This window comes from Moschus berezovskii, chromosome 27, assembly GCF_049115385.1.
Source record: "Moschus berezovskii isolate FMDL1 chromosome 27, NW_MosBer_1.0, whole genome shotgun sequence".
Lineage (NCBI taxonomy): Eukaryota > Metazoa > Chordata > Mammalia > Artiodactyla > Moschidae > Moschus > Moschus berezovskii.
The window spans coordinates 17,288,799-17,301,180 of NC_142486.1; the positions used below are offsets into that span (position 1 = coordinate 17,288,799).

The 12,382-nt window shown below is 49.0% G+C and overlaps 1 protein-coding gene across 7 annotated transcripts in view; it reads right to left on the minus strand.

Moving 5' to 3' along the window:
• The window catches only part of IL4R (interleukin 4 receptor), a 52,334-nt gene that overhangs the window by 21,466 nt on the left and 18,486 nt on the right, over positions 1-12,382 (minus strand). For 3 of the 7 annotated variants that reach the window (XM_055409723.2, XM_055409724.2, XM_055409726.2), the window contains 2 exons: positions 2,652-2,739; positions 358-496 (listed from right to left, as the gene is read on the minus strand). In XM_055409723.2, the coding sequence (XP_055265698.2) occupies positions 358-496; positions 2,652-2,721 (209 nt within the window). In that variant the 5' untranslated portion in view covers positions 2,722-2,739. Of the gene's footprint in view, positions 1-357; positions 497-2,651; positions 2,743-8,403; positions 8,450-12,382 lie in introns of those variants that run through there. The other 4 variants (XM_055409727.2, XM_055409725.2, XM_055409728.2 and 1 more) reach the window with 3 other exon arrangements.

Sequence of the window (12,382 nt, forward strand, 5' to 3'; positions counted from 1 at the left end):
AAGTGTCGGGCACGACTTAGTGACTGAATTCGAGCAACAACAGCTGATGTCAGACTAAAGCTTTTGGGGTCCTCGCTAATTCTTAAGCATCCAAGAGAATCCTGAGACAAAAATGTTTGATAACCTCTGATCTAATCCAGAATTCCACCACATCTGCCAGGTGCCTTGGTGACACTGAGCCTGGAGCACCACAATGCACTCATTGCCACTTACCCTGCACCCCAGGGCGCCTCATCTCTACGGTGCCCAGTCAAGCCCCCAAGAGCTGAATTTGGCACATGCATTCCAGGGCACCACCGAGGCCAGGTGAACTCCAAGGCAAACCCTCCCCACCTCCCAGCTCCAGCCCAGGCTTACTCAGAGTAGTAAAAATTCAGCTGGTAGGACAGGCGGAGAGCAGCTCTGCAGTTGGTGGGCCTGGCCATCTCCCACTCACAGGTGGAGATGCTGATGTAGTCGGAGAAGCAGGTGGGATCCTGGAGGACCCTCAAGCTCCCTGGGGAGATACAGGAGACCTCTGAGCAGCTGGAGCCCGATGACCAAGAGGGATGAGTCAGAAGCCAGCCCACACAGGACCAAGGGGCCCATCACACAACGATGAAACCACTGTTCCGGGCACAGTCCCTACAGAGCGGGGGCCAGGACTGGGCTCCAGGAGTTTCCCAGCTAGCACTGGGATGATGCCTGCAGCTGAAGAAATAACCTCTGGGACAGGGTCCATCAGTGGGGACAGACCAAATGCACTTTTATCATATGCAAACTCAATGACCTGCCCGTGGCTGAATTAAAGGAAAAACATGTCAGTCTGGGGATTGCGACCCCACCGCCACAGGCACTGTCCCATGGTGTGGGTTGTGGGGGGCACTATTTTCCACTGACTTGCTCCCGGCCACCCATCTATTCCCCAGCCCTCTCTGTGCTCAGGAGGCTGACCCTCATGGCCCTGTCATCCAGAGGACTTGTCCTCTGGCTTGGGCCAATGCTAAAGGACCAGATGAGAGGCTTGGGGGACTTCTTCCAGCGAGTTTGTTGGCAGAGCTGGAATCTGAACCCAGCCAGATGAATGCTGGGTTTGCCAAATCATCAGGGAGCTATTGTCCTGCTCTGGGCGGCCGTACCTGGCCACCAGGTACCTTCCGGCTCCCACGCTCAGTACCAGGCCCCTCCCAGCTCACATCAACTTGCGTTTGTTTGCTGGATAAAGGAGTTACCACATTAAGGAGAATCTTGTTGTTGTTTAGTTGCTAAGTCATGTCAGACTCTCTTGTGACCCCACAGGCTATAACCCACCAGGCTTCTCTGTCCTTGGGATTTCCCAGGCAAGAATACTGGAGTGGGTTGCCATTTCCTCCTCTAGGGGATCTTTCCAACCCAGGGATCAAACCCGTATCTCCTGTACTGGCAGGCAGATTCTTTAACACTGAACCACCAGGGAGAGAGCCCAAGGAGAGTCTTAAATGTCTAATAAATACCCCAAACTCACCTCATGTCCCAAACTAACTCCTGATTCCCCGCCTGCTCCAAATATCCTCTGCATCTCATCAATGACAACTGTGTCCCTCGCAGTCACTTATGTTAGAAATACTGGAGACTTTCTGGCTACCCTCTGTCCCTCTCACCTCAACTCCAATCTGTCTTCAAATCTACCTTCCAGATGGATCCAAACGCCAATGCCCACCCGCTCTGCTCTGCCAGTCCCCGCCCTGCCCGTCTCACGGTGCCTCCTCCCTGCCTCCCAGTTTCCACCCTGCTTGGTCCCCCGCTTACTTAGTTGTCTCCACCTCTTCCCTCCTCCTGCTTACTGACTCCCCTATGTCTGCCTCACTGACTCTCCAACACTCCAGGCAGGCTCTGGGCTCAGGGCCGCCACTGAGTACACTCCTAACCTGGACGTGTGCCTGGCTCCCCATTTCCTTCAAATTTTTGCTCCACTGTGACTCCAGGCACTTTATTATTTATTTTTTTAATTTTTAAATTGAAGGACAATTGCTTTACAGAATTTTGTGGTTTTCTGTGATACATCAAAAAGAATCAACCATGGGTATACCCATGTCCCCTCTCTTCCTGAACCTCCCTTCCATCTTCAAATCACAGCCCCCCCACCCCCAGCCAGCATTCCCAGTCCTCCCTCATCTGTCCTATTTTGTCCTTTGTCATCACCTTCTGAATGAATTTGAGCAAAACTCTGGGAGACAGTGGAGCCTGGCATGCTGCAGTTCGTCGGGTTGCAAAGTCGGACACAACTTAGCGACTGAACAACAACATCACCTTCTAAGGTAGCCTTTCCCTTCTCCAGGGGATCTTCCCAACCCAGGGATCGAACCTGGGTATTGCAAGCAGACTCTTAATACTAAATCGGGTAGCCTATCCCTTCTCCAGCGGATCTTCCTGACCCAGGAATCGAACTGGGGTCTCCTGTATTGCAGGTGGATTATTTACCAGCTGAGCTATCAGGGAAGCCCCTAAGGATCTTTAGAATCTCCTTAATATTAGAACCATTTGTCATCAGCTGTCCCCTCCCACTATTATGCAGTCTCCTCAAATCTTTCTGTTGTTCTCTGATTATCCTGGGGGCCTGAAACAATCTAAAGGTTTGCCGAATGAAGGAAGGAACAGATGAATGACGGAGGGGGGGGCGGGGGGGCACTTACCAGAGCCAGCCACCCACAGCAGGATCAGGCAGCTCACTGGGAACATGAGTACAGAGAGAAGCCGCCCCATCGGGAGATCCTACGGCACCTGCTGGGAGCAAGTACTCGGGTTAGCGGTTTAGCACTGACTCGTGATCTCCCAGCCCCATCAACCCAAGGGCAGCTTTCAGAGCTCACCTCCCTCCAGACACGACCCTCCCCCGGCCAGCAACAAGCCTTCCACACCCCCCAGAGCTCTGCTTACAACCACTAAACACAACACCCCCGCACAAAGCCCAGAGTCAGAGCCACAGAACACCTGTCCCAAGAGATGTTTCTTGAAAGAAACCCCATGGCCTGTTAAGTTTAAGCAACCCCCTTAGACTTCTGCAAATCCATAATGCACATTAACATGTGAAGGTTCTGATAAGTCTCATAGTAAAGGAATCTATCTTTCTTCATTTAACCCAAGGCTTACAAAATTTATTTCCAGACCTAACCTTCATTTATGTCTCTCTGTGTGTGCAAAAACCCCAATTAATCTCTGGAGCAGTTTACAGTTCCTTGAAATATACTTTGGAAATGCCGATCTTTAATTGTCCAGCCTTACAGAGCTGGTTAAATAAATGATGGTACCCATGCCAGGAAGTATTGTGTGCTGTGCTTAGTCACTCAATCATGTCCAACTCTTTTGTGACCCCATGGACTGTAGCCTACCAGGCTCCTCTGTCCATGGGATTTCCCAGGTAAGAATACTGGAGTGGGTGGCCATTTTCTTCTCCAGGGGATCTTCCTGACCCAGGGATTGAACTTCCTTCTCCTGTGTCTCCTGCATTGTAGGTGGATTCTTTACCCATTGAGCCATCAGGGAAGCCCCCATGAAGTATTGCTGTTGCTGCTGCTAAGTCACTTCGGTCTTTTCCCCCGTCCCTGGGATTCTCCAGGCAAGAACACTGGAGTGGGTTGCCATTTCCTTCTCCAATGTGTGAAAGTGAAAAGTGAAAGTGAAGTCGCTCAGTCGTGTCCAACCCTTAGCGACCCCATGGACTGCAGCCTACCAGGCTCCTCCATCCATGGGATTTTCTAGGCAAGAGTAACTGGAGTGGCTTGCCATTGCCTTCTCCGCATGAAGTATTAGGCAGCCACTAAAAATGACGCTGCTGAGTGTGTTAGATTTACTACATCCATGGCTTTGTTCTTTGCTCCTCTTGTACCCATGTAACTTTGCAGTCCTTTGGACAGCAAGGAGATCAAACCAGTCGATCCTAAAGGAAATCAACCCTGAATATTCACTGGAAGGACTGTTTCCTGAAGGTGAAGCTCCAATACTTTGGCCACCTGATGCAAAGTGCCGACTCACTGGAAAAGACCCTGATGCTGGGCAAGATTGAAGGCAAAAGGAGGAGGGGACGGCAGAGGATGGGATGGTTGGATAGCATCACAGACTCAGTGGACATGAATTTGAGCAAACTCCGAGAGACAGTGGAGAACAGGGAAGCCTGGCATGCTGCAGTCCATACGGTCGGATATGACTTAGCAACTGAACAACAACAACCTTGTAGTGTTCCCACCCCCATCATCACTCGGGGTAGGCTGTTCTCCCCAACCCTTGAACCCTGGCCTCAGCTATGTGACTAGCTCCAGCCAGTAGGACATTAGCAAAAGTGATACACAGGGAGACATGCTGTTGCAGGACCACTGCCTGGACAACATGCCTGGGCTAGACTCTGGGAGGATGCTGACATGCAACAGTCCCAGCAGTTTCATGCTGTGTTAGGCAAGAGGCAGCCGCCCCATTTGGGAGAGTGAGGTCACTTGAATCAGGTCAAGATCAGCAGGGCTGCCTGGCCAACGGGAGGCTGACCTTGGATGCATGAGTGAGATCAGCCCAGCAAAATCAGCCAAGCCTAGGTAAGCTGCCCCCATGAACCTGAGCTAAAAAACGCGTCCTGTTACACGCCCCTCGAGGTTTTGTGGCTAGCTGTTACACAGCACTGTTACTATTCCCCTCCGGTCACTACTCCACCACCCTGACTTCTAACCCCTGGATCCCTTTCTTGCTGTTTACACAAATGGAATCGTGCATCACCCCTAGTGTGTTAATGACATCCCATAACCCGTGATCTGTTGTTGTTCAGTCACTCAGTCGTGTCGGCCTCTTGGCAACCCCATGGCCTGCAGCACGGCAGGCTTCCCTGTCCTTCACCATCTCCTGGAGTTTGCTCAGACTCATGTCCATTGAGTCAATGATTCCATCCAGTCATCTCATCCTCTGTTGTTCTCTTCTCCTCCTGCCCTCAGTCTTTCCCAGCATCAGCACCCAATCCGTGATTGGGGAATAAAAATTAGAAAATATGGTTACCCCAAAGAAAACCTAACTCAAATCCCCCCAGATCGCAAGGCCCAGCAAGAACCCTTACGTACTGAAATCTATTCTTCTGGATCTGTTCTATAAAAACTGGGAGATAAATATAAATTTTATTTACCAGAACAGTAGCACCCAATATATGCTAAAGCTTAAAATTTAAACTTACTACATCCTTTAACATCATTCCAGGCCACTAGATCCCCAGCTGTTAATTAGCAATATTCCATTGTGTGGCCACTGCCAGATTTTAGCCCTCATCGGAGAAGGCAATGGCAAGCCACTCCAGTACTCTTGCCTGGAAAATCCCATGGATGGAGGAGCCTGGTAGCCTGCAGTCCGTGGGGTCGCTAAGGGTCGGACACGACTGAGTGACTTCACTTTCACTTTTCACTTTCACACATTGGAGAAGGAAATGGAAACCCACTCCAGTGTTCTTGCCTGGAGAATCCCAGGGACGGGGGAGCCTGGTGGGCTTCCGTCTATGGGGTCACACAGAGTCGGACACGACTGAAGTGACTTAGCACCAGCAGCAGCAGCATTATGTTTATTACTTTGTTACTATAAACAGTGGGGTTTATAAGCCCTTCCTTGGAGAACCATCACCATACATTTCTCTTTATTTCCTTAACTTTAAATACTTGCTCTGTCGCTTGGGACAGAGCAAATTGCTTAACGCCCCTGTTCCTCGGTTTCCTAATCCATCAAGTGGGGCCAATACACTCCATTTCACTGGATGTTATGAGGATTTTTTACAAATTAATTAATTAATTAGGCTGTGTAGAGTCTTAGTTTGGAGAAGGTAATGGCACCCCACTCCAGTACTCTTGCCTGGAAAATCCCATGGGCGGAGGAGCCTGGTAGGCTACAGTCCGTGGGGTCGCTAAGAGTCAGACACGACTGAGCGACTTCACTTTCACTTTTCATTTTCATGCATTGGAGAAGGGAATGGCAACCCACTCCAGTGTTCTTGCCTGGAGAATCCCAGGGACGGGGGAGCCTGGTGGGCTGCCGTCTCTGGAGTCACACAGAGTTGGACACGTCTGACGTGACTTAGCAGCAGAGTCTTATTTGCGGGCATACAGGAGCTTCTCTCCAGTTGAGGCATGTGGCATATGGGATCTTATGACGTCCAAGGATCGAACCTGAGTTCCCTATATTGGAAGGTGGAGTCTTAACTGCTGGACCACCAGGGAAGTCCCTGTTGTGAGGGATTAAATGAACCTACACACGTGGAGTCCTCAAACAGTGACCTGAACAAAGTAATGGCTCAAGTAATGTCAGCAGTTATCATCACTAAGAAAAGCGTTCAGAAGCCGACTCCCCAGGGGTCAAGCAGTTTGCAATTTCCTCCCACCACTCCTGGCGCTAATGCCAAACGCCCTCTCAGAAGCAATAGACTGGGATGGCTCCCCTGGCTTGACTGAGAGCACCCACTCCCCCACCCGCTAGGCCCGCAGCGGTCTCTATATGGGGGTCCCATCCGGAAAAGCAGCTACCAGGCCTCGGGCTGCTTCAGAGTTCATGCGCCATTAAGAGAGTTACCCTATCTTTCAGAGTTTTGGCTCCTTTTACTGCTCCGTGGAAAAGATACTAAGATCAACCTCACAGGTATGTTGCAAAGAAGAAGTGAGCTGTGTTCCTCCAGCGCCTGGCACAAAGTCGGGAGCACGAGATGGGCCTAATACCACGCCAGGAGCCCCAAGCTCGGTCGGAAGATATCCAGTGACTCTGTCCCACTTGAAATCCCTCCCCAGCGGGGCCCAATCTCCCTCTCCACCTGGCTCCGCCTCCCTCTGTACTTGGCCCCGCCCCTCTGTACTTGGCCCCGCCTCCTCTCCACCTGGCCCCCAACGGCGCAGGCACTCCTGCCCCACTGGACACCTTCACTTCCTGCCATTCTTCAAACACACCAAGAACTCATTCTCACCCCAAACCTTTCCTCTCCTATCCTTCTCATCCATTCTTGCTCACTCTCTTGTCTCCCTCTCATGTATTCATTTATTTATACATTTATTCATAATGAATAAACGACCCCTTAATACTTGAGTAGTTTATCAAGAAAAGCAAGGACAGTCACCAACATAACTACAATAGAACCATCAAAAGCAGGAAGTTAACACGGATGCCAGCTAACCCACAGACCCTATTTCCATTTTGCTAATTGCCCCAACGATGCCCTTTTATGTATCTGAGGACCATGCCATCCCAGCACCCAGCACTTGGCTTCTAAATATTATTCTGCACTGACAGAAACCAGAGCTCCTTGGAGAAACAGCTGACTCTACGAGCAGGGAAAGTACACGAAAAGTTTAGAATTCTTGTGCCAGAAAATAAGGGCGGGCTCCAAGAATGATGGCGACCTCTCGAAAAGACACAGCCAGCTAGAATGGGTGCCCACTGGCCAAAATAGGCAAAATTGGAACCTCATAATGAATCTTTTAGTAACCAACTGTAACCCTTAAGAGGTAAAATAGGGGTGCAGAAGTCTATGGTGATACAGATGAATAAGTGGGGGGAACGGACAGCTCTATTTCACCACAGCAGCCTTCAAGTATCTCCTACAAACTCATATTAATTATTATGAATTAATGAGTCAAATACTTATTAATTAACTATGCATGCATGCTAAATTGCTTCAGTCATGTCTGACTCTTTGGGACCCCATGGACTATAGCCCACCAGGTTCCCCTGTCCATGGGATTCTCCAGGCAAGAATACTGGAGTGGGTTGCCATGCCCTCCTCCAGGGGATCTTCCTGACCCAGGGATCGAAGCACGTCCCTTAGGTCTTCTGCATTGACAGCCAGGTTCTTGACCACTAACACCACCTGGGAAGCCCCATTAATTAATGTTATAACTTTAGATATTTTGTATATAGTACTTTATATATATATATATATATATATATAATTGTATAGAACCTTATACACAGAAACCTGGCAGATACCACCTTAACCAAATGGTTGTGTTGACACGGCCAGGGACAAATCAAGGTCACGAGCTTTTGGAAAACAGTGCTCTTGGAGGACCACAGCATCCCTTCCCTGGGGTCCTGTCCCCAGTGCACGAGTCACAAGGAAACGTGGAAATGTCAGACAAACCTACTTGAAGGGTGGTCTGTATAGTAAGTGGCCTGTACTCTTCCAAAAGTGCCCTGGGGCGAAAGGCAAGAAGACTGGGAGACGTTCTCCTTGAATTGTGTGTCTATCATCCCAAGAGCCCAGACAAGAGTGTCGTATTCGATCAAGCTCCTAGTACCCAGGACAACGCCTATGCTAGGAAAGCATGTACAAAGCATGTGCTCAGGAAAGTCTGTCGAATGAATTCACTTTGGACATGATCTGGCGCCTCTGATGGGCTCAGCACAGGGCTGGAAAACTTTCCCTAGGGGAGACTTGGTATCTACCTGAAGTCCCAACTGGCCTTCCTGGCAGCTGCCGTGAAGACCAAGGAAGGAGGGATGGGAGTGGGGCGGTAGGGCTGTGATGCTGGTTTCCTCTGCCTAGTCCGCATAATCTTCCCTCTCGCAAGATCACAGGGATCCACAGCATCCTGTGGCAGAGACGGCAAAGGGGTCACTCCAGCCCAAATTTTGAATAAAGAGAAACAGAAAGGTCAAGACACATGTCAAGGGTCACATAGCAGAAGGCAATGGTTTTTCCCGTGGTCATGTATGGATGTGAGAGTTGGACTGTGAAGAAAGCTGATCGCCGAAGAATCGATGCTTTTGAACTGTGGTGTTGGAGAAGACTCTTGAGAGTCCCTTATACTGCAAGGAGATCCAACCAGTCCATTCTAAAGGAGATCAATCCTGGATGTTCATTGGAGGGACTGATGCTAAAGCTGAAACTGCAATACTTTGGCCACCTCATGCGACGAGTTGACTCACTGGAAAAGACTCTGATGCTGGGAAAGGTTGGGGGCGGGAGGAGAAGGGGACGACGGAGAATGAGATGGCTGGATGGCATCACCGACTCTGTGGACATGAGTTTGAATGTACTCCGGGAGTTGGTGATGGACAGGGAGGCCTGGCGTGCTGTGATTCATGGGGTCGCGGAGAGTCGGACACGACTGAGCGACTGAACTGAACTGAACTGAACGTGGTGAAGTCCTCTAAAATGGTGTGGGAGAGTAAAGCAAGCCCCTCTCAGGGAAGACCAAACTATGACATGTACAGCGGGCAGGGTGTTACCTTTGATCTGTTTTGGAGGGCACATCCAGACATATGTATGTTCGCACACACACCCACATACGCACACCGACTGGTTTCACAGGGACAGTGGGTGTTGCATCTCAGGGGAAAATGCAAGATGTGATGTGGCAACAAGGGCTCTCTGAACATCAGAGAGCAAAAGGCAAAGGTGCGGAGAAGAAAAGGAATGAGAAGGAATAATCAGCAAGCGATCAAGGTAAGGCTCGTGGCAAGAGGAAATAATTTCAAGTCCCCAGCCTCCATTGTGCTATTCCTGATATTGGGGTTGGGAGGGGTATCACGGTGGCCTGCCCAGTCCAAATGCCGACCCGAACGGGGTGCCTGCCAATATTCCATTTCTCACACGCTGCCGTCCAGTTTCTGCGTGGACTCCTCCATGGACACAGGGCTCACTCCCAGGTCATTTCTGAGCAGAGCCGGACTGCTGGAAACAGCTTCTTTATCCTGACCAAGCAGGGTAACACCCTGCCCACTGTATATGTCATAATTCGGTCTTCCATGAGAGGGGCTTGCTTTGCTCTCCCACACCATTTTAGAGGACTTCACCACGTTAGCCTTCTGTGTAAACAGAACCCTGCTTGTCAAGTATTCACTTGACTCTGCCAAGTGCACTAGTTATTACTTTACTGACTCAGCCCAAGAGCCCTGCAAGAGGGGTTGTTATTCCCACTTTTTTCCTAAGGGAACTGAGGCCAGAGAGATCAAATAACTTGCCCATCAGATACCACTGCTAGAGAGAGGGCAGGGCAAGGGTCAGAATCCAGGTCTGCTGGCTTCTGAGCCCAGGTACCTTCCAATATACTAACTCCTTCAACTTCTCCTAGAACCACAGACTGAACCCAACAAGATGGAATGAAATGAGCCAGGAAGAGTTGGTTATTCTGCTTCCTTCTAAACATTTTACATAGATTAATTCAATAATCAAAACAGTCCTTCCAGCTAAAGCCATATTAACAGAGATATGAGAGCCATGACCAGGGAGGTGATAGTACCCAACTGTAACTGTGCATCCCTTTGGAAGGAATCCTGCTGATTTGAAGCTTGCCAAGAGGATGACGACTGACACAGAGAGGGCCCGAAAACCCCAGAGGATCTAGCAGGCCCTTCCCTAAAGGGCTCTGTGCTCCCATCTCCTGCAGCTTCATCATGCAGTCAACAAACATACAATACTTACCCCAACATTCAAACAAGCCAAGTTTCCTGGAGTGGGTAGCTATTCCCTTCTCCCGGGGATCTTCCTGACCCAGGGATTGAACCCGGGTCTCCTGCAATGCAGGCAGATTCTTTACTGAAGCCCAGGGAAGCCCTAAACATTATACATATATATATTCAGTTCAGTTCAGTTCAGTCACTCAGTCATATCTGACTCTCTGCGACCCCATGGACTGCAGTACGCCAGGCCTCCCTGTCCATCACCAACTCCCGGAGTTTATTCAAACTCATGTCCATTGAGTCAGTGATACCATCCAACCATCTCATCTTCTGTCGTCCCCTTCTCCTCCTGCCCCCAATCCCTCCCAGCATCAGGGTCTTTTCCAATGAGTCAGCTCTTCACATCAGGTGGTCAAAGTATTGGAGTTTCAGCTTCAACATCAGTCCTTCCAATGAATATGCAGGACTGATTTCCTTTAGGATTGACTGGTTGGATCTCCTCGCAGTCCAAGGGACTCTCAAGAGTCTTCTCCAACATCACAGTTCAAAAGCATCAGTTCTTCAGTGCTCAGCTTTATAGTCCAACTCTCACATCCATGCATGACTAACTGGAAAAACCATAGCCTTAACTAGATGGACCTTTGTTGGTAAAGTAATGTCCCTGCTTTTAAATATGCTGTCTAGGTTGGTCATAACTTTTCTTCCAAGGAGTAAGCGTCTTTTTATTTCATGGCTGCAATCACCATCTGCAGTGATTTTGGAGCCCAAGAAAATAAAGTCTGTCACTGTTTCCATTGTTTCCCCATCTATTTGCCATGAAGTGATGGGACCAGATGCCATGATCTTTGTTTTCTGTATGCTGAGCTTTAAGCCAACTTTTTGACTTTCCTCTTTCACTTTCATCAAGAGGCTCTCTAGTTCTTCTTCGCTTTCTGCCATAAGGGCCTTGTCATCTGCATATCTGAGGTTATTGATATTTCTCCCAGCAATCTTAATTCCATCTTGTGCTTCACCCAGCCCAGTGTTTCTCAAGATGTGCTCTGCATATAAGTTAAATATGCAGGGTGACAATATACAGCCTTGACGTACTCCTTTCCTGATTTGGAACCTGTCTGTTGTTCCATGTCCAGTTCTAACAGTTGCTTCCTGACCTGCATACAGATTTCTCAGGAGGTAGGTCAGGTGGTCTGGTATTCCTATCTCTTTAAGAATTTTCCACAGTTTGTGGTGATCCACACAGTCAAAGGCTTTGGCATAGTCAATAAAACAGAAACAGATGTTTTTCTGGAACTCTCTTGTTTTTTTGCCAACCCAACAGATGTTGGCAATTTGATTTCTGGTTCCTCTGCCTTTTCTAAAACCAGTTTGTACATCTGAAGTTCTTGGTTCAGGTACTGTTGAAGCCTGGCTTGGAGAATTTTGAGCATGACTTTACTAGCATGTGAGGTGAGTGCAATTGTGCAGTAGTTTGAGCATTCAATATATAAAACAGCCCTATGAAGTAGGTACTATTATTTTTCCCCCATTTTCATATGAGGAAACCAAGGCTCAGAAAAGTTTGCTGACTTGTCTGAGGTTACAGAGATGTCCTGGGATCTGAACAGGGGCAGTCAGGATTCAGAGCCTTTGCTGGCTCTTAACCACTATCTGTGTTTAGACGCCAGAGTCCTCAAAGCTTTGGAGGTCACTGACCCATCTAAACATCCGTTGCAAACTCCAAGATCTTTTCCTAGAAAAGTGCAAACATTTAATTATGCATTCCATCTTAGTGGTTCACACAGAGGTTACTTGAGCTTGCCTGCGTGGGTGCTAAGTCACTTCAGTTGTGTCCAGCTCTTTGTGACCCTACAGACCATAGCCTGCCAGGCTCCTTGGTCCATGGGATTCTCCAGGCAAGAATACTGGAGTGGGTTGCCATGCCTTCCTCCAGGGGATCTTCCTAACCCAGGAATTGAATTAACGTCTCCTGTGTCTCCTATACTGACAGGTGGGTTCTTTACCACTGAACCACCAGGGAAGC